This window comes from Lepisosteus platostomus, chromosome 28 (assembly GCF_059453375.1).
Source record: "Lepisosteus platostomus isolate fLepPlt1 chromosome 28, fLepPlt1.hap1, whole genome shotgun sequence".
NCBI lineage: Eukaryota > Metazoa > Chordata > Actinopteri > Semionotiformes > Lepisosteidae > Lepisosteus > Lepisosteus platostomus.
This window is the reverse complement of record NC_142638.1, coordinates 3243260-3266701: the sequence shown is the minus strand read 5'-3', so window position 1 is coordinate 3266701 and position 23442 is coordinate 3243260. Positions and strand designations below refer to the sequence as shown.

At 37.2% G+C, this 23442-nt stretch overlaps 1 protein-coding gene and 1 long non-coding RNA gene across 2 annotated transcripts in view; one reads left to right on the top strand and one right to left on the bottom strand.

Moving 5' to 3' along the window:
- Positions 1-3403: 3403 nt before the first annotated feature.
- LOC148638567 (uncharacterized) lies at positions 3404-4091 on the bottom strand. Its single transcript, XR_015930999.1, has 2 exons — positions 3779-4091; positions 3404-3658 (listed from the first exon to the last, which is right to left on the bottom strand). It is a non-coding gene; the product is annotated as an uncharacterized LOC148638567 (long non-coding RNA).
- Positions 4092-4094: 3 nt separating this feature from the next.
- Positions 4095-23442, top strand: part of asic2 (acid sensing ion channel subunit 2) — a 357270-nt gene continuing 337922 nt past the window's right edge. Inside the window, exon 1 of the mRNA XM_088623080.1 lies at positions 4095-5115. Within this exon, the coding sequence (XP_088479206.1) occupies positions 4552-5115 (564 nt within the window). The 5' untranslated portion in view covers positions 4095-4551. The remainder of the gene's footprint in view (positions 5116-23442) is intronic.

Sequence of the window (23442 nt, the reverse complement as noted above, 5' to 3'; positions counted from 1 at the left end):
AGTCAAATTGATACTATCTACACTTAATTCATGTGCTGTTTTGTTATGAAAAATCTTAAGACAAAGGATAATGAAAGATGCTGTATATAATAATACAGTTAAGCGGTTCCCTATAGAGATTAAATTCCCCATTGTTGCCCTGGAGCCTCTGTTCAGATTCCTGAGGGGAATACTTTGAATGTCACCACAGCTTCAGGGAAAAACTGCGTGAACAGGCCATGCAAGGTTAATGTGAGGCACTTTACGGCTACCTGGCACTTTTTTTTTCCTCCCTTTAGCCACGGGTGACTTGAAAATTAAATTCAGTCAGTGTGTGACTTTGATGCGGCTCTCGCACTCCTGCAGAAGTGTGGAGCCAACTTCAGCCCTCTCGCAACTCTCATTCCCCCTGGAAGGTGGAGCAAAACCGAAGCGGTTCCCTCCTTGGGTCGTGGAAGCCTGAGTCCGTCCTCAGTGGAGTTCCTGAGTTTCTGAAGCAGAGGCTGCAGGACAGATTGGTTCAGCTTGTCCCCAACAGCTCTGGGCTTCTGCCGGGCTTGTCGTTTTATCAGCCTGTCTGAGGCAGTCGCATCAGTTCAACAACTGTCGCTCTGGGGGAGTCAACCTTCCAACCTTCTGTTGGCACCTTCAGCTCAACCGAAACCCTCCTGCTGTCAGGGCAGCCATTCCCCAAGTGGCTTGTCTATTGCACCTGGAGCCGCAGCTTGAAATGGTGAAAGACAGTTCTGGAGAATCGGCAGCTTGTACCAGCACTGTCACCAAGCATGTTCTCCGTACCAAAGGAAAAAACCTCAGAGATGTTCCATTGGCGTCTTGCAGCATTTCCACTTTAATTTTTTTTTCATATCTTTCTTGCTAAAGGTCCAATAATATATTGTTTTCTTTCTGCAAATGAGTGCAAACATACCCGACTAGACATGCATGGGAGAATTCTGCACCCTAACGCGACAAGCGCAAATGTACAAGAGGTTTTTGTTGGATTAGTTATGGCTAGTTACCTGGCTAGTAAAGATAAAAGCTGAATTCCATACAGAAATCAGAAGACACAATCCTATGAAATTATAAGTGATTGTTTACTTGGCAGCTTTATGCAAGTTGATTTGAAGTTAGTTGACTAACAGGAAAATGTACCTGTAAAATTAGATTGTGTTCTCTTTGAAACACTGGTTCAAATACTGAACTGGCCTGCACAAGGCCAAGATAACTAGGTTCTTGCTGCTTGTTTTGTGTAATGCTGAATTGCATACATACAATTTGCATGTGTAGGCTCCTTATTTTGTGCCATGATTCTGTTTTTTAACCATCATGAATCACAAAGATGTCATTCATAAAAGTACAATGAATTTGTTCCATTTACCCATTACACCTACAGCTTTGTATACCTTCCAGTTTCAATCCCTTTCATTACCACTAAGACCACAAATTTATTTTTGTTTTCACACAAGTTTGGCATAATCCTGCTTCGAGAGAATGGTATGCCTAACCTCCGTACCAGGATGCGATTGCCTGATGTAGCTTCAGTGTTCAGTAGATGGCAGCAATAACCCGCAAATCTTGCAATGTACACAGGATACCTCTTGCTAGCAATAATAATCAACATTATTTTATGTAGCATTAAAAGCAGATTGGCTACATTTGTGTTTAATAATTAAACAAAAACAACTAAACACTGTAAAAACACATCTGCAGTCCTGAATCTATGTTTTATGTTGTCAGAATTGAATTGAAACTCATGTATTGCTGTATATAGAGAAGCTCTTAATGAGAACTCTATAGAGAACAGCTCGGTTCCTGAGCCATTACCTATTTTTACTGCACTTAGATTTTTTGATATATTCATTCTGAAAGTGAAATGACATGTAATTTAATGTATGAACCCCACTGTGCCTTGGCTAAAACTGGTAGCTTAAGTGCCATTTTGGGAGTTTCTGAAATCGATGATACAAAAGTGTTTGCTGATGCTGGAATTCAAAAAACTATATACAACCTGATGTCATCATTTCTAACCAAGTTCGGCTTGGCTTATATCGTTATTGATGGGAGGCCTGTAAGGAATATTGAGATGCTGCTGGATTTGAGTGTCGGTGGATCAGAAGATGAAGAAGATTGTACTTTTCCATTTTGTTCAGACGTTTCTGAATCAATATCCCAGTGAGGTGATGGGGCTGGGAGTGAGGGGCAGGTCTAAAGATTCAATGACTCTTTTATGACAGCATGGGTGTTAACAACAATATAGTCATGTAACAAAATCAATCAGCTCCACACTGTCCCTCTGCTGTAATTCAGATTTAATTCCGTTTTCTGCCCTAACACTTAGAGTCTACCCCTGTGATCAGCTTATCATGTGGTGTGCGGGAGAAGACATGACTACTATCTTGCACTTATCAGTTTTATTCTTGGCATCATCCCTCCTCTGTCCTGTACTGTCAGAGAGCAAGCTAATGCATAAGTGGTTCTAATGACACACTGCCTGGTGACAGATCATTTATTGTCCATACATTTTCCTGTGGAAATTTGTCTTGATTCTAACTTTCACAGCGATCCTTATCATTTAAGATATCACTAAATTGCACAAAAAATAGTTTTTGGAATGTAGGTAGGTAGGTGGCAGGTAAGTAACAAAAGACAGATTTATGCCATCGTACGCAATGATTTCATATTGGATAAGCAGAGCTAAAGATACAGTAGAAGTTCAGAACTGAAAAAATGTCTAAATGCTCTTTCTTATATACAGCATTGACATTGTGCAACTGTTGCTTGTGCTCAAGAACATAATAACCATTTTTTTTTAGTAATTTTAAAATTTCATTAAGCTAAATGAACCAGGGTAAAGTCAGTTGTACAGGCTTTCAGGATTTTACTGTGAGGCAATTTTGCAGGTTTTGTCAGGGGTTAACGTGCGAGGGAAGCCGATGTGTAAAGTGAGTGGCACGCATGATAATTGATTCCAGGAGCTTTTACATAGACAAAAGCAGCCTAAGAGGCAGGCGCAATTAGTCCTTTTTGTTGAAAAACGACCCATTTTGACAGGGCATTTGCATTTCACATTTATATATATTTATGTACCCCCCTGCCCCTATCTGTCAAGCACTGACCACCCCTCTCTCTCTCTCTCTCTCATGCACACACTCACACACACTGAATTTCCTTCACTCCGTCTCTCAACCTCAAACTCCTCAGAACACACTCTGCTGGAATCTTCCTCCGTGTTTTTCAGGATCCCCTGATGGACTAAGACTAAGCCTACCGTAAGGCAAGTGCCAGATGAAGCAAAATCAACTGAATGCTTATTCCCATCAATGCTTTTGAGCACCAAGTCCTGACCAGGCTTTTCTTTCATCTGTTATAGTCCTTTTAGTTCCCTTCAAAAACAACAGTTTAAAAAAAGACCCTAAAGAAGGCATTTTTCCTTCCTTGTTTCATTTTTATTACTTTTTTTTTGTTAAAACTGCTGACATCAGAGTGCTATCATTGCCCAGAGGCTGTGGCATCACTCTGGGAGTCATCATCGCTGATGTGGTGATTCGTAGTTTCTCCCAGCCTTCAGCAGCTTCTGTTTCTAATTTTTTTCTTCTTCTCGTGCTTCAGTGGTGCTCTGATTTTTCCTTTTTTTTTCTTTTCATTTCCCTGCATCAATCCTCATTCTGTCAGCCGTGCTCTGAGAAGGAAAGCAGAAATACTGTGGAGAGATGGGAGGCCAGTGAAGGAACAGCTACCAGCAGAAACAACAGCAGCTACCAGCAGAAAAAAAAGGGCAAAGCACAAATCTCAGCCTTACCAGTCTTCACTTCTCCAGCTGGGAGATGAAAAGGAGAGTCAAATGAAATAAAAGCACGTCCTCACACAACATCAGAGTGTGAAGGCTCCTGCTCTCCCCCTCTCTCTCCCTCACGCACTTGTGCTCTCACTCTCCCTCTCTCTCAGTGTGCGTTTGTGTGCTTCTCTCCCTTACTGCTTCATTTCAGCTCTCTTTAATAAACCAGGTTCAGGGAAAGCAGGCGTTCCCTGTGGATCACCACGGAGCGAGAGGAGATATGCACTAGTTAAGATTGGCTGAGGGGCTCCAGTCCCACACAAAAGCGTTGTGTCATCTCGCTAGTCAGATAGATTGTGCTTGAATTTGTCTTCTGTGAGACAGAGAGAGGATGAGGGGGGGTTGAAAAAAACAGAATCATCTTCTTTCATTGGCTATTTTTTTCCTTTCCCTCCCACACTGAACTCACCTTAGTGCCTCCCCTCCCCCCCCCCCCAGAATATCCGTCTGCCTCCTTTGCTTCACAGCACTGAAGTCAAGAGCAAAAGAGTTGTAGCCAGGAGTCTTGAGTAAATATCTACGGGCAGGAAGAGAGCTATTGAGAGCATCAAGCTGTCTGGGTCCAAGCTCAAGGAGGCGGTTTGGGGGGGGGGGGAGAACCCAGGAAGGAAAAGACGCCTGGAGTCGTAGCTGTCATTTCCTTTTTTGGTCCAGTCTTTTTCTTTTTTGTTCTCTTTCTTTCTTTCTTTCTTTCTCCAAAAGGATTATTATTTGGATTACCAGACAAAGTTGGAGGGATGGATCTGAAGGAAAACCCGAGTGAGGGCAGTGTGGGGAGCTTCCAGCCTTCTGGCCTGCAGATCTTTGCTCACACCTCTACCTTTCATGGTATCCGCTACATATTTGTCTATGGACCCCTGACGCTAAGGCGCTTCCTGTGGACGCTGGCCTTCTTGGCGTCGTTGGGTCTCCTAGCGGTGGAGAGTGCCGAGCGAGTGGCCTACTTCTTCTCCTACCCCCATGTCACCAAAGTTGATGAAGTGGTTTCTAACAGCCTCATCTTCCCTGTTGTGACTGTCTGCAACCTCAACCAGTACCGCTTCAGCAAGCTGACCCGGAATGACTTATACCACGCCGGGGAGCTGCTGTCCTTGCTGGACGTCCACTTGAGGATCCCTGACCCTCACTTGGCTGAGCCTGAGGTCTTGGCCATGCTTATGGAGAAGGCAAACTTCACCTACTACAAACCCAAGCCCTTCAGCATGCGGGAGTTTACAGAACGAGTAGGCCATGACCTGAAAGACATGATGCTTTACTGCAAGTACAGAGGCCAGGAATGCAGCCACCAAGACTTCAAAATGGTGAGTCCTTTCCTCCGTCTCCATCCGAGGTTTTGCTTTGTGCTCATGGCCAGTCCTTTTCGGAAAATCAGTATGTTTCCAGGAGAGGTTTTACAAGAGAGCTGTTTTTGAATATGTTCAGATTTAGCATACTTCTGGCTGTCTGTTTTACTCGAATAAGATCTTTGTTGCCAGTTTTGATGTCGTATCTGAATCCTTGCTTGAAATGGAACACTTCATGGAAAATATGTACTGTATGATCCACAACCTACGGCCTCTCATTGTCTCTTAAGGTACTTTCTAGGCACTGGAAGAAAGGTTTCATTGGCCTTTTCGGGCCAAGTGACCTGTAAGATCATGCAAGAATGAAACTCAAATCACATGGGTGTTCCCTCCCTACCAGAATATCCTTCTTCTCCCTTGCTTAAGTCTAGAGCAAAAGAAGTGTAGCTAGCAGGTTTGAATAAAAACCTGAAGGCAGGAAGAAAGCTTCTTAAAGCAAAGTCCAAACACCTGTTCAATAGGACCGCAGACCATGGAGACAAAGAAGCTAGAAATGTGCCATCCTGTCTGGAGATGAAAGTCCCAGGAACATGGACGCATGAAACCTGAAAAGACTCACAACAAAAGCTTTGGTATCTGTATTCTAATGTTCCCTTTAATTACAGTGGGAAAATATCATTGTTTTGTGCTTTGGGTATTTTCTAACACAAGAAGAGCATAGTACAGTAATGACAGTACAGTACTAACATTCTCCTTTCTTGCCCTGAGCTTTTCACCTTTTCCACAAGTTCCATCCAGAGACATAACCCTGTCTTTGCTATGAAAGAATGTGAAAAATCATTGTCCTATGACTGGTAATGATCTCACATTACCAAAGGCACACAGCCACTCTCTGACTGGTGGGATAAAATTGAATATCTTCCCTCCTTAACAGGTCTGAGACAGGAGTGTAAGCTCACATGTGCAGCAGATGGAGATTCTGAATGATAAATACATGAGAGGACAATTAGAGATGAATACTGTGATAAAATGTAGCACACAGATGGACTGGATTACATGCATAGTGGATGCAAATGTACTGTAGCATATTTTAGGGAAAGCCATTTTCAGCAAGACAGTTACCTAAAAAGAGTGTGTTGTGTTATATTTATAAGAAGGTTATTTCAATTCCATGTTATGCAGATAGGGTATAATGTACTGGCTGCAAGATAATGCAAAGAGACAAAATCACAGAAGGATAATGTTTTGTTTTACTGCATGGAAACGAGCACTTTTTTGTTTCTGTGAATACATGGATTCATACATGGAACAGCTAAAGGGTGATATTTTGAAATATAAGGAGAATATAAGGTGGACAGGTCACACTACCAAAGGAGAAGGAAAGAGAGAACAGAACATCCTTTTGATTTTGAAAGCGGACAGTCCTTGTATTCTGTCTGTGCAGCACCTTTGATTTGGCATAACCTCCTGGGGCAAAGGCACAGCACAGTAAGACAACAACGCACACATTCTAAAGCCTCATTCTTAATGCCTTCATCATTTGTGAGTTGTAGAGTATTAGCATCTGTATAGAGCTAAAAACTAATTTGATAGAAGTAAATCAGATCAAATGATCTGCAGGACTATTTTGTGTAGTTTTTGGGGACATTTTTAATTGACTTTCTCAGTCTTCAAAGTTCATAGTAACATAAACCTGTTGCATTTTGCAAGTAATCAGACCTTCATTGATACAGTCTGGTTGTGGCTGTTTGTAGTTAATAATTCATCCATTCTCTAGGTCCCAAAGTCCCTTTTCCAAATAAACTAGACCCCTTCTGTTCAACCAAAAGAACCTGCTCTGTGGAGTAAAAATTGGAATGATATTTTCATGGTTTAGAATGTAGAATGTACTACTCCTTCTTACCTTAAAACAACATTGTTTTTTATGAAACAGCTGGGGGATGATGGAAGTGGACAGTGGACACAAGTGGTACTGACAGAATCACTTGAAATTTGTGATGTATAATGCAACTCTTCATTAGCTGGTACTTTATAAACAAAAATGTTTGAACATATTACTAAAGGGAAATAAAAATATATTGATATTAATTACTTCAGATATTATTATGAATCATACAGTCATACCCAGAAATACACAGGTATCACATTTTCTCTCTAATCAGTACCATAGATCACAGACCCGAAAGAACATTTAAGGAATTAAACAGTTAAAATACCAAAATCACCATGATAATTAAGTACTCCTATGAGCAAATATTATGTTTTACATTTCTAGGGTAAGAATAGTACAAAAGTTCAGAAAATAGTTTTGTAAATTTAGCTTCTGCTGTATTGTTTTTTTAAAAATATTTTAAAATATCAGACAGAAGTCCTGTCCTCTTTTCCTAAATCTGTAATAGTTTGGATCTGATTAATATTTATTAATGATGTTGCCAAAGGTACAGAGTGTCTTAGCATAATAAGCCTTCAAGTTCAATGTAAAATGTTCTTGATCTAATTTTTAGCTCTCGCACACGCTCAAAATAAAATGTAATGGACAATGAGCTAGGAAAAGAAACTGCAGAGATATATAGAGAAGAACTAGGGGTATACATTCTATAATTCCATCTATCTATTCTCAGAAAGCCACAAAATGATTTTTGGCAACACAAGAACTACTGAAGAGACTAAGACCAGAAAGGGATATCACTATAGGGTAGGCAAACACATACTGTACAGGGACAATTTAGAGACATCCATGAACCTAAACAGCCTGACTTTGGGGAGAAGTATTGAATTAAACCCAAGGAGGCTGGCCTCCTTTTTGTGCTTCAAGAGTTTTTCAGGATTTAACGTTTGGTTTCCTGCACATAGTGGGTCAAATGTGAGAAACAAGTGGAGAACAAATTAATTTCCACACTGCTTTGTAAGCCTGAAAAACGACACTGCAGATATGATATCCATCATTTACGCACAATTCCTGCACTCTTCAAAACAATGGTACAGTAATAATTCTTCTTTTACGGTTGTCTTCCATTCCCTCATCTTCTTCAAACAGATGTGTTTAAACTTAAACAAATTTGCAATTTTTAATAGCTATGGACTGGTTAGCTGTGCTAATGTGCTAAATCAATATGCTCACATACTTTTACTTATGCCTGTCTACTTTTGTTTGCCTCAGTTTAAGGATGAAAATTATGACGGAAGTACATAAGTCTTGATTGCTTAGATAATTTGAGCATTTATGCAAAACGTCCTGTTAAAATTAATTTATATTAAAAGAACTAACTTCTGGAAAAAAGAAAAGGCACAAAGCTTAGAGTGCCCCATCACCCCTGATCCTTCATATAGGATATATATGTGTCTTTTAATAAACGTGTATGAACATAAATATACACTGTATACTGTACATTGTATACTATATTTTTAGCTCTGTATATATGCACATAAAATATACATGAAATGTACTGCATCTCTGTGCTGTGTATCACAAAACAAAGCCAGCTGCAAATGCTGTGCAATGAAGCTTGAAAGTAAGACAGAGATATGCACTTCACTTTATAGCCCATACACATTATTTCCAGATAAATATTTTAGAGACTGCATTATGATAATATGGATTTATTTGGAATGGAGGGTAGCATGTACAATGGGTTGGTGAGTCACCTTGTATTTGGGTCTGTTATCCTAATTCCAGCCCACACACTGAGTATCACTGCCCGAGGGAGCAGAACTCAATTTGATTATGGTGCACCAGAGAGCATCTTTTCCATTCCAGAGACATGCAGCTCAGACATATGACCCATAAATTCTGTTCTCTTGCTTTCATGCTCATGTAAGTTGAAAAAATACAAAGGGAATTTCAACACCCCAGGCAATAGAGTACTACTTTTTCCATTCTTTTCTGGGACTTCAGACACACGACTGTCAAATGTGTAGAAAGTCATTCAGAACTTTGAAGGAGAATGCATACAAGCAGGGAGTTGTGTGTCAGGGCAATTTAATCATTAGGGAGAATTTGGGTACATTTTCATCCCTAATAACTTCAAATGCCCCATCTGGATATCTGAGGATGTAACTGGCAGCATGTTTTATGCGATGTTGCAAAGGTTTTTTTTTTTTTTTAGGCGGGATTGATGTAGACAGACTTTTCTCATTTCTAAACATTTAAATGCTTAAGGACTAACTCAAGATTTTCTAAATGTGAACTTGGAGAGAGCAGTTCACGTAAGCACATTGTTTACAAAATAAAATTAATAAAAAAAGAAAAGATATTACCTTTAGCACAGCTTTGCAATCCATTAAAGATTTTTACAAGCAGCATTCTCTTATAAGCCTGTTACCTTACTTTGCACAGGTAAAGCACTGATCTTAAATTATTATTAAATACATTAATTTCCTACTTCTTGAGTACATTTTGTCCAGGAACCTCCTACTTGAACAGCCTGATAAAAGCTCACTTAATGCTGTTGTCTTATTTGAACAACTGTGGTAATACCAATATTTAATTTAGCATTTTCTTTGTACATTTGTCACATCAAAACTAGTGATTTCTGAAATTGATTTTTTTTCTCTTTGGGTCCCTGGCTAACTTTGAAACAGAAAAAGGAGCTAAAGTACAGAAGAAAATTATACTTGTACAGGTCATGTGGGAATGTGTTTCAAAGTTATACAATATATTGTACAGTAGCACCCATGCACTGCAATGTGGCACTGAGAATGTGGAGCTTTTTTTCTTTATGGACTGGTAGCCGAGATGGTCTGGGGACTGCTTGTAAAAAATACTCATCTTTGTGTATTTAGAAATTGAAGCACGTGTCATTTAAGATATTGATATATTTTAAATCTTCAGAAATGTTGAATGAATATGGATGTACACCTGATTTCTGGTGAACGTCAGTGTTTGATGATGCACAAAAAAAAAAAAAAAATTACAGTTCCTCAAAAAAATCATAAACCTGGAGGCTATTGAGGTTTGGAGCCTCTTCTGGGTTTTGTGCTACCTGCTCTGCTGCCTCTGTAATTAACAATGATATACTTTATATTCTCCTGCATGTAATATTAGAGTCACATTTTACTGTATGTCTTAGACTTTGGCATCTTTTTGCAACATGCTGCCATTGAATCCCAATCATCTGTGATGATAGTTTCAAGATTCCTTGGAGAATCCAATTTTAATCAGAAATATTTTGAACCAAATGAAACAAGGAATGTGGTGCCCAGTAACTTAATTTGACTGAAGGATACAGGCAGGGCAATCCACCACTTCAGAATCCAATTCCATTAAGATTCCTGATCAGACTCTGAAAGAGCCGTTTTCTCCCTCTTCAAATTTTCAGTGTTACAGCTCAAGTGTACTCATTCTTCTTTCCCAGGTGTTTTTCTGGAATTCCTTCAGCTATGCTGCAGGGTTATCAAATCTCAGTCATTCAAATTTCTTGCAAATTCATGTTGGGTGACTTTGTTACACAAGGCAGGGGCAGGAATTTATATATTCTACTCACTGCCCTGATCTCTTCAATTCACAGGCTGCAGTTAAAATGCTTCCAATACACACTTTACACGTTTATGATATCCCGAAGTGTTCATTGATATAGTATTTGTACAGAGATTTTAAACATATTATTATTATTTTCTTGCTTTTTATTGTGTTTTCATTCACTGAATGAGATACTTCATGTGTGATTCATGGTAAAGCTCAGTGCCAAATGCCCAAAGGTATAAAAACTCTCCCTTGCACAAAGAACATTGAACTAGAAATCTATTTGTCTTTGGTTATTTTTAAGAAACACAAAGATCCAATACATCATAACCTTGACTTCAGCTATTGAGTTGGAAAAGTTTTGTTCTGAAAATGGCAATTGCAAGATTGTAAGATATTGATCAGAATATCTGTATACTGTATAAAAAATGTGTTCTTGAATTACTTATATTCTTTAAATGTCAGAAATCATAATATTCACTTCTTAGACTGTTACCTGCATAATTGTCCTGAATTATTCATAAATGGAGAGGAAATCTGAGGAAAGTAGCATCTGTTAGGCTTTGGATGGAAAAGTGAGTTTTAATTGAAAAAAAATTATACCTTTTGCACACAGAGATATTCTTAATAGCAATCATAAAATGGAATACCAATATACAAAATAATTTACACCCTTACATTTCCATACAAATAATGAGCAAATATCACACATATAAAGAGTGATAACATACCCATCCAATGAAGTCTCATTTGGTGAAATTCCAAATTATTTATACACATTTTTAAACTGAGAATGTTTAAATTTGAAAATATTTTTAAAACTGAAATGAGTATAATTAATACTTTGATGGGTGAAAGCAATTAAATGTCAGGAAAAACTTCAAAGAAAAATCCCAGACTAAAACATACTGATTGCAAAGGTATTCACTCCCTCAGGCCCTCAGGCCCTCAGGCCACGGAGGAGACGACCTGGTGGTAGGCGGATCTCAAGACATCCGTACCCTCAATGCTGAGCGAGGAGGAAAGGACCCGGAAATATATAGCCCCACACAGACACACCAGGAGGACAAGCAAAGCACAGGGAAACTAGGAACAGGACAGAGTAGGAGCAGCCTCTAGCCATAGAGGGTGTGGCAGTATCTGTTTCTACCACCTTTGCACACTGGGATGCTACTATTTTAAATGTTTTTCTTTGAAAACATAGCCAAGCTCTGTCACGTTGGTAGACGATTGTTACATATGTTTTGTCACAGATTCTCAGATTCAAGTCAGGACTCTAGGCCACTCAAGGATATTCACTTTCTTGTTGTTAAGACACTCTACTGGAGCTTTGGCCTTTGGGTCTTTGCCCTGCTGAAAGGTGAAGTTTTATTCCAGTTTTAGGTCTTTTGCACACTGAAGCAGGTTTTCCTTTAAGATTTGTACTAAGTACCATATACTTTTTTTCATCCATGTTGTCTCAGTCTTGACAAACGTCTGTTGAGAAGCAGTGCAGAAATATAATGCCTCCATTTCCATGGTTGACATTAGGGACAGTTTTGACAGGTTGCTGTACCACATGTTTATGGGAGATGTAACACTTTGCATTTAAATAAAAAAGTTCAATTTTTTTAGCAAACCCCAAAACCATATGGAATGTGTCTGCAATGGGAGTCTCTCTGTAGTTGCTGTTCTGTCCTAAACTTCATCTTTTACTCTTCAGGCAATGAAAATTTGATTATAGGTCAACAAGCACTTGTGATTGGATACCTAAATATTCTAATATTGGGTATCATATCTATCAAAATTGGACAAGATAATCTTCTTTTTATTCTTTATGCTCCCAAATGCTGAATTAACAGATGTGTTGTAGTTTGGAAAGGGAGACTGTTAACAACTGTGTGAAGACACAATTGTTTGTTCCAGTTTTGCTCTTCCTAGACAAGACTAGTCAAATGTTGATTTTTCTATACATAGACATAAAGAAACATGAAAGTGACCAACAGCTATTAAGCTTTGGCTTGGAGTTTAATGGGTTAATTACTTCCATGTCTGTGTCTTTTTTATATATTAGTAAGTCCCTTTAATGTAGTGTTATGCAGAGGGTCACTTTTTTAGAATTCCATAGTGGAGTTTGATTTGCATCGGTATGGAGTAACTTCAGAAACACACAGTGCTGATTAAAAAAGTAGGGTAGTTATTTTTTGTTCAATTTTCAATTTTTCATTGAAAGAATCATTTTAGGTTATTTCTTACAACTCCCCCATTGTAGGGATATAAAGACACTGATTTGATTCCTAGGACATAAGCCAGATTTCAAATCCATCAAAACGGCCAAGAAAAGAGGGAAAAGTTTCATGAATACATGAAAACAATCTGGGCAACATATGCTTCTTATATAAACTTACCAATGCAAGCTGTTTATTGTGCCTTTACACTTTTACAGGCTTGTTTGCAATTTTACCACTGTATGCAGGAATTTTATTTTCACTTATGCATTTTCTTTGCTTTCACAGCATTCCATTACTTATCCATTTTCTCTCATTATGTTGCACAGCTGAAAGCATTTCTAATGGAAATTAATGCAATCGCAGCAGAGATGCAAACAACTGAAAAAATCTGTTTAGTTACACATTCACATTAGTACTTTCTATTATCTTTGCAACACAATCTTCAAGATTATATACTTAAAAATACAGGCTTTAAATTGAAAGTGTTAATATTGAACATGTGAAAACACTGAAACAGTATTAGTGAAATGTATTAGTGAAAACAGTATTAGCGCAATGGTGCCTGGAGAAAGTCTCAATTCAACTTTTGAACATGGCTCAAAGAAACACAAAATATCATTGCTGTCTTTTCCCTTGGGCTAAAGATTTCATGTTCTTGTGTACTGTACTTTCAGAAGGTGTACAAAAGCCTATCTAAGCAAAATCACTCTTCAGACGTTCTTGCATTTCTTTCAGAATTACAATTCATTAATAATAATGTTTAATAATACATTGAGTTTCTTAGGTATTCCTGTGCATTGTTCAAGAGTGTAAGCTGAACAATAAATCCACAATACCCTGACTTTTTAGTTTATTTACAATTTCTCCTAAAGTGGATTATCGGGTTGATGATCATAGTTTCACACCAGCAAATGACCAAATGTTTCCTTCATGACAAAATAATGAGCAACTGTACTGTAATAAAGCCATATTGTTCAAGGAATACCACACTGCTTAGAACTTTGATATTTGAATGGATGCTTGTTTAATATGGGCATGTCCATTAGAAGACATGTAGATCATCCACATGTCAATATCAGAATGTGAATAAGAACACATGAACAGGGACAATGAAAGGACAAACAACTTTTTAATTGTACCTCTTTAAGATTCATGACAGCTGGAGACAAAATTAATGTTAATATTCAACACAGCACAGACACCATTTTCAGATGAAACAGTATTAACCAGGATATTTGTATAATCAAACACCCTGTGCAAGATTCATGTTTCGTTAAACTGGTACTGGTTACCATAGATAACTCACACAACACGTCTGACTGACTAGAAAGAAAATATGGACTAATTTGCTAAAAATATATAATCTTATTGTATACTCAATATTACTACAGGGGAACTAGGAGAACTGCTCATTTCAAGAATAGGTAGATGTCCATATGTTTTGAGATCAGGCCGGGTTGTTTACTGCTTACCATCTACATCAGGCAGTGGCGTATGGTTTGAAGAGTGCCCCCAGAGGCAGGGTCTGTCAGGGCTCTCTTGGACCCCAGTGAAACAGAGTTCTGCAACTGTTTTGGCCCCTAAAAGTTTGCTGTGATGTCACTGAGGGGTATGCCACGCCCCCAATCAGCACTAATCCAGTTATGACATGTGTGAATGCAAGAGTGATCCTGATACCATTACACTTGGGAATACAGCCCAAGGATTAAGATGGTGTGGGAGTGATTTGGGTTTTGGGCTAGGGATATTATTGTGATATAGTCATGGAGAGGTGTGGCTCCAGTCTGTAAATAAAGCTGGTGCACACCCTCTGATATAAATAACTTTATGATCAATAAAGTATTACAACAAATGTATAGTCCTTTCCTACACCACACACTGTTTTTGAAATGAAAGGACTCATAAGACATTTAAACCCATCAAGAGAGATTCTAATACCTTTAAATGGACATGGCGATAGGAAACAGAAACGCATTTCTATTACCAATCCTATTACTTCTATTATTACAGTATGTTTATTAGCATGTGACGTTTAAAGTCAGACAATACAAACTAATGAGCAATCAAGGAGCATTGTTATACAATTTGTGAATTCAGATCTGCATTGTTAAACTACTAGTTTGAAAAAAAATTAAGGGGAGAGTAGTTCTCTTGGCCATACAGGAGATTTGGCTGTGGTGAGCCATGCAGGTGGACCTGCAGATAAACACAAAGAATACGTGTGGCTTTCTCCTGATGCTTTTCCTCTCCATAGTCATGTTTAACAGGCTATGTTGGTTTTTTTTAGTTTTGAACTCTGACTGATTGAGTTACCGGAGTTGATTTCCTTTATCTGAAGTGCCTAGAATCTAACATTGAAATTTACAGACACGTCAAGTCTTTAAGAACAGTCATTGAATACAGTTCATAAAAAAGAAAGCACATACAAAATGAAATAGTTGTGTCATCGCATTAAATACGAGGTTTTAGATGAGAGCCTGCAGTTCCATCAAGCACAATAATGTGTTGCTCTAATGGTAATAGTAGGTGCCAGAGAAAATAACATTAAAATGTCTCCGTGGTTTGCCTAGAGTCTTGAAAGGGGCTCTCCCAACACCTCCAGGATGAATGTGCTAATTGTGATACACTAGTCAGCTAGTGACATGACACAGGCTAAAACTGCAACATCTGGACCACACAGATCAACCTGCCCTTGGAGAAAAAGGCTTTCAATCAATTAACCATTTCTGGTCTTGTATAAATTTATAAAATATAGTTTTGGTGCCAAGATGACACTTGGGAAGAATCATTGTTTACCAAAATGTCAGTTATTGTAGTAAAAAAGATTCCAGATTGCTATTTAGAATTAATGGAATTCATTTTAAATCTGGAACAAGACTTCAGCACCAGATTTATTTGGATATTCATTGATTCATGCAGTTCTTCCAATTGAATTGTTCAGGGTTTTGCACAAATATAATGATGCTGTCATGAGTCAAAGGTAATTTAATCAGGCTTCATTAATTTTCAGTCCTTTTTCTTCCTAATCTATTGTCTTGAAAACCTCTTACAAAATGATTGTAAAATTTTGAAGGTGTTTTATCACCTTAGTGGACATGTAGCTCAGAGCTGATTTTCTCATTCTTTATTACAGTTTCATAAAAATGGAGTTTATTAAATTACTGTAGATTTTCTCATTGGATTGGTTATGAAACAGAAATTACACAGCATCAATGGCTTTATCATAAGGAACACAATACAGTTTCTATGGAGTTTCGGAAACAAATGTTTTAATTAGTTCATCCTACTTCCGAAAGGTGGTCTATGATGCTAAATCTGCTTCCATATCCTGCTTCTTTGTTTGCACAAAGATAAGTTGTGAGTATTGTGTGTAGGCTTAGAAAATGATCTACACAATAGGTAAAGAGCAGCTATTTTATATAATTCTTCTGTTTATATATAAATTGATATGCTGTGATCTCCTGGTACCCTTCCATTCTTCAGATGCTTGATATCATGTTTGATATTAAGGGCACAGCTTGTCTTTTACTCTTCTCTTGGCCCAGGGCCCTAGGCGTTTGAAGACTGGTATTCAATTTCCTTGACAACACTCTTCAGTTTTTGACTGTGATAAGATATGATTAGAAGGTATTCATACTTCATATACTTCAGAAGTATATTTTCATACTGTATATAGAGCTATATATATTATAAAGCTCAATACATGTTAAAAATGTACAAGGTGTGTATTTAATTGTACATTAACATTATAGTGTATTGGCTTTATCATATCCTGTAGATAGATTTAGCAAATTCACAAATGTGTTGTGGAATCTTCAGATGCTTGATAATGAATGACATGATACTACATATTAAAATTAGGATTAAGATTATACAATGATAATGGCTCTTTCAGAAGAGGTTCCTTCTTGACACTACTATAGCAGGATTACCTCATAACTGGCATGTGACATTAAAGCACCTGGCACTATGATTTGTGATGCTGATTACTGTAAGGGCACTATTGCTAGAATATTGCTTGCTTGCAGTTTTATTAAACTGGGTGTTGTTTTACTAAAACAGAAATCTAATTGAGGTGGGTGGATTCTGTCAATAGGTCTCTATGTTTTATTGCTTCTTTAGAATTCATTGTGGGGAGCTAATAGGTCTGCTATCTATTATAACATTCCAGTAAAATCCCATAGTACTGAAAATACTGTGCTCATACCTTTTAAACTAATTAGGTTGGTTAGTGAATTAAATTCTCTCCCTGTTAGGCAGAAGTGAGTTAAAATAGGTCCACAGTTATAAGCTCCAGCATTTCCTAGGAATATTTAAATATGTTAAGAAACATGCTTGCTTCATTGCGGTGTTAGAAGGTGATGTAACCTCTGAGACAGGGTATCAGGTGGTAACCATTTATATGATCAAAGTGTCCTAATCCTTTATTTAAGAACAACACTACAGTGGAGTTTCATCAGAAACTTGACCTTGGGCATTTCATTCCTTTATATGAAAATGTGTTCTGTAGTGTAGAGCCTAATTACTGTAGTATGAGTGAGAGCTGTGGCTAGCAACAAGCAATAAAATGCAATATAAAAGGAGTATGAAAAAACCCAGGACAATCCATGACTGCCAGCATTACACTAGTTTTTCTCAGTTTTAGGTGGTTTCTTTTAAGGTCCCATTCTTTCAAACTCCTAACCAGATCCTGGTTTAGGCTTGGCTCTCCTTGCACACATATTCATCAAAATCATTGGATTTTCTCAGTAACTCCTCCCGGTCTTCATTCAACATCAAGCACAGAAGCATCCAATCCAAAGTCACTAAATTTTCCAATCTTCACTAATCACTTACTGTGACAACCTGTGGTGCTTGCACACACACGCCTTAAGTTAATCAATCCTTAGCTTTTTGGGTAAGTGGGTGGTCTCTATCACATCATCTGTAGGGTCTTATCTCTCTCATGGTGTTCCCTCTGAGGGAAGACTACACAGTCCTCTTCAGTCTCATTCCCCCCCCACTACATTCAACTCTAGTTGTCATCTTGATTGATTCTTTTGTCCAAACAAAATGTTCACCAAGGCAACTGTGTCAACTGACATTTTTGCTCCTACTGTTTACCAAGCCCCAGATCTTCACTAACAACTACTAACTATCTTGCTTACTAACGATGCTAGCTGATCCTGTTGGTCCAGGGACACCTCTCTGTATTCAACTCTTTCTTCCCAGAACCAAAGCAGCCAGTTTGTTTTATGAACATTATTGGTAAGCTCTCTGCAGCAAGCACTGGAACGCTAATCTTGTACCTTTAGACCCAGACACAAACTGAAACACTTCCCTCTTAAGTAGCCCAGAGGTGTGGCTAATTCCATGCAGAGCCTATCCTAACAGCTCCTTTCCCTCATGTGGAATCTTATTCCCACTGAGTGCCAATTGCTCACTCAGACCAGCTGTGCTCTGGTTCTGCAGGTTTTCCCAATTAACAGGCATCATGGCTCAAGGTCACACCACAGGGCCTGGGTTTGAGCCAAGGTGGTGGCTTTCACACACAGCCATCTGTTATTACTGTCACTATGTCATAGCCAGTTCAAATTGACATCATCTGTTTAAATTCAGAAAAAGATGCTTTTCAGGCAAATGCCATTGCAAATAACAATGTATCACTGATGTATTATTTTCTTCCACTGTCCCACATACCACAGGTTAAAAAACTACTGTTCTAGTATAAGGACTTGATGTTTACATGGCAGACTGCCCACCTGGCAGGATAGAATTACAAATGCAGGGTACGTTTTGTGAAGGAATTAAAAAATACATTACTGCACAATCCATCATCCCTACAGCAATAATTTACCATTTGGTCCATAAGAGCTTTCTGTTGCCTAATTGGTATAATTATTTAATTAACTGGACAAATGTACCCCTTCTCTTTAGGCCTCAGAAAGTTTTATAGGTTCTGTATTTTTAATCTTTTAAAGACTAAATTAATGAGAGATTAAATAGGAATAAATATCCAAAGATTCCAGGGTCCCTTAGGTTTGATATATTGTGATTTACATAATGCTTCCAAGTGTGCTTTCCAGATTGAACTTAATCAATGTTATATGTCATAACTGGAGATGAATGAACATCTTTCAAGCAATCTCTTTTGCCATTATGAGCTATAGTAGTGGATATCTGCACATATCACAAGAAGTATGGAATGTTTTTTCTTTTTATGTTTAAGTTGGGGGTAGAACTTCCTCTTAAGAATAAATTATCCCACCTGCAGCCAGGATGAGAAAGCAAAATATGGAAATCAGGTACAAGTATATAGGAATAAGCATAAAAAGCATGGTTTTACACAAGGAGAATTGGCTGTTTGAAACGTCCAAACCAAGCTATGCCATGGAATTGCATTCTCCTGGATACTTTTAGGAACAGCTTGATAAATTTTAATAGTATGCTAATTAGGAGCTGGAGAAGAAAGATAGGAAGGATGGTTTCCTCTTGTTTATTGAATTTGTTATGCTCTGGTGCTCCTTTGCAATATTTACTGCTACGTACAATGCTATTTCCCTACAGACAATCTTGGAAATGATTTTTATTTCAGTAGGGTTCATTCCTGGTCAAATATTTAGAAAATAATAATATACTGCATGTCAGCGAATTCAGGTGATTGAATTAATCTTGATTGTATGTAAAGCTCATTGGATTGTTCACTTAAAATAACGTAAATTTTTATCTGATTATTTTTATTTTTCCACCTGAGCAGGAAAAAAAAATAACTTTCCGTATTTTTGTTTGTTCCTGGATTGCTCTCTTTGGGCTGCAGTACTTCAAGTTTTGCGTCACTTCTGTTAGCATTTCACTGAAAGATACGTTCCTTAATTTCCCCAGATTACTTTTTGTGTAGTGAAATAAAGGGTTGTGAAATTCCATTATACGCTCCAGATGTTTTAGATGAAATGCGAGGGTCATTGATTTTCTACTTTTAACACAACTACGACTGCAAGTGGAAAAGATTAGAAGTAGGAGATTTCAGGATTTGCTATGACCCAGTTCCTCATCTCACAACTGAAGTGGTGATTTTTTAATCTTTTAAGATTGAGCTGTAATGAAATATCTGTGATTATTGCTTTACTTACCAGTCACAATATGATCTAGGGGACGCTAGCAGATTGCTCTTGTGCATTTCTAACAATCTTGGTTAATAATTGTCATACCATCCTGGATCCTTCGTATCAGTACTTTAAAACTGTTGAACTAAACTACTAAACATGGACAATTACCAGGGAGAATGATTTTGTGACTGGGTTGAAAAACATCTTATTTCACTGAGCATTTCAAATTCCAAAACATCTTGAGAGAATATTCCAAGAGACTGCAGAAGCAGAAGGTGGAATGACATAAAATAACATCTATATTTGAAATTATCTCTTACAAAAAAGGTAAACTGTATAACTTGAGAACACTGCAACCAAGGGATAAGCTTAAATACAATCACTCTTAACCTTTTTTCTTTTTTCCATTGCCACACCAATGACACAAAAGACCTGCTGACACATGACATGACACAATCATTTGTGATTTAGCAGAATCAATTGCTTTAGTGATGCAGTGAGTTCTCTACTAGCTTATGCATTTCCTTAGAGAGGTTGTGTGCTAGCCATCAATTAAATGCCCTCAAGCTTCAGCAGACAAGTGATATTAAGCTGTCTTTTTGAAAGCCTTGCTTTGATTGTAACATCATTTGAAAAGTAAATACAAAATATAGCAAGTGTGAGAATTATATTTTGACGATCTTTTGTTGATTGAACATGCAGGCTACAATAATTTTTCCTATTTTAAAAATTTTAAATTACAGTTTTTAAATTACAGTAGCTCTAACTACACAATTTTAGCATGTTTTTACAGGTAATTACCTATAAGCTATTAAAGCCACTGTTTGATGTTTCAGGGAAAGAAATTCAGTCTGAACTGAAATCATCTAAAGATGCACAAGAACTTTAGTCCAGAATATAAACTATGCCTTTTACTGCATTGTGGATTACTGGAGTCCTATAGCTGAAGATATTGTGCCACAAAATGAAATATAAATTGAACTACACTAGCACTTCCATCATTATAACCAACTTCTCCATGAAACGTTTCTGAAGAAAATGCAATTCCTTGCACCTGAAATCACAAGTTAGTTGACAAAATTGTCAAAGATCACAGGTTTTGTTATATAATGTGCAGGGATCTATTTACTATTCCTTATCCTTACAATTACATCAGTCTGAGAAATTAGATCTACAAGTCTCAGAATGAAATACTGTATGCAAGTGTACAAATTTAGGAAACAAAGTATTTGCTTCACACAAACATCACCTGCCGACATGAAAAACCTTCAGTCTAACATGCAAGGTGGCCAATGGTGAAACACAAATTCTCTATTCTCTCTCTAAAAAAAAAAAGAAAACACATAAAATGTAATAATATAAAAACATACAAAATATACTAAAAACATTTCTATCTCATCTTATAGGGTTCAACTGACAGGTCAATTTCTAAATGATATTCTTGGTATTTATTGCAGCTCAAATGACCCTATTAGGCCAAAGATGCATACTGGCAGCACTCAGAGTTATGAGTTACTTAGTTTGTATGTTTAAAATAATACCTGGAGGAAAACATCAAGGACTGTGGATGGAATTTATGCCACATATTTTGTTCATTTTTCTAAGCTATTCTGAGCTATTGTCTGGACTGTAAAAAAAACACTTCATAATGTTCTTGTGGAGAAGACTTGTGCTCTGGCTAAGCACATTTAATTTACCCACATTTGAACAATTAAATTGGAATAGATTGAGCTGATCTAGAGAGCAGAATACCTTCTCTCTCATTTCCATTTTAATTATAATATTTTGCAGTTATATAAATCTGTTAAAACTTTCATAAATCATACATCACCATTCATTTAGCATTCAGACTTTTCAGCTCTAGAGGCTTCTTCAGAGCCACAGTATGTGTCGGCTTTTGTTGCTTTGTTGTTGTTTACTTTCACTAAAATATTATCTTTTTCTTGCAACTTTGTTGAAAATTATCTTTTACATCACCTCAATTTTACATCTCCCTTCCATTTTTTAAAACAGAAAAAGAAAATATCTAATTTTACAAAATGAGCTGAAAAGGTAGTTTTATTAGATTGGTAAACAGTGTTACCAAAATTGTATTTAGTACAATGACACTGTGACATTTATTAATACTCCCTAGTGTGGCAGAGAAGAAAAAAGGCTGCTCACTTGGAAATCTTTAATTCACTTTAATTCCTCAGAAATATTATCCCAACAAATTAAAGTAAGATTAATTTGAGCAGCAAATGTGAATCATTGTTATAGATACATCATATTTACCAATTATATATAAGTGACTCATTGTCATGTGTTCCTAGTTATTAACATCATTTGGTGCTTTCTACATATCCATAAACCTGAAAGGATACTTTTGTGCTGTCAAGTACACATCTATCATGATTAACTGTTAGTTTAAAGAAATGGCTAAAATGCCACTAGAATTTTGCTATTGAATCATGTTTTTGTAAAGAAGCATGTATTACAAATTTAATCACTTTTGATTCAGCTCTTTGACATCGGTTAGTGCTGATTTACTGTGCTGCTGGAAAATTGTCTCAGAGTCTCTTGACAGCATTGACTGCATTTTCAACAACAAAAGTTAACTTAAAGAAAGGAAGAACAAGTCTTGAATTCTCATGTACAGACTTTTCTCATGAGCAGGAAAGTTTAGCTTTAATTATTGTGTATGTTAGAACTAACTGATTAGAAAAGCAGTTGCTTCTTATAAAAGCTACTGTTATCCATTCTTTTCATGCCTCTGTGAAGACATTTCTTGAAGATAAAGGGGTTGTTTGGAGCCAAGACCTCACAAAATAATTTAATCTCTAGTTTACTGTATAGCTGCTCCTGTGCTATCTTGGTCAATCTTGGGCATCAGAGTGTTGTAAATACTCATAGTTCCTACTGTATATTGGACAACGAAGGGAAACGAGTGTAAATCAGAATCAGGAGAATTTAGGACAGAAATGAAGAAGTATTTGTTTATAGAGTATCTGGATCAAGTTTCCTAGCAACATTGTTGAAGAAGACTCTATTGGATCCTGGAAGAAACAGCAGCATGGTTTTTAATTGGATCATTGTGCTACAAAATTACAAATTCTGCCATGTTGACATGATTAACTGACGTGAAATAGTAGTACTTCAGCCCTTTTATGTTCTGCTTGACAGCAAATCATTGCATACTAATATTTTTTTTATTTAGGGCTTTAAAATTGTTAAAATTGCTTTATACTGTATATTGATTTATAAAGTGGTCTGGAATTTTGAATACAGTACAGAATTCTGTGATTTTGCATCTTAAATATTATTTCCTATTTCAAATACAGATATAATTTCCTCTCTCCAGCAGAGTCTGATTCATGATCACATTTACTGTATCGGATAGAAAATGCTGTCTACACACAAAGGTGTGCCATGTCTCCTTATTCAGAAAATAAATACATAACCTACAGATTTTAATCAGCTTTGCATTTGCACATCCATTAAGATAATAACAGTATGCTATCCGTAATTATGTTTTCATCTCTGACCCCTACTTTTAATTATTCATATGTGATTAGGGACAATGGCTTAACCATGTGGGAACATTTAATAC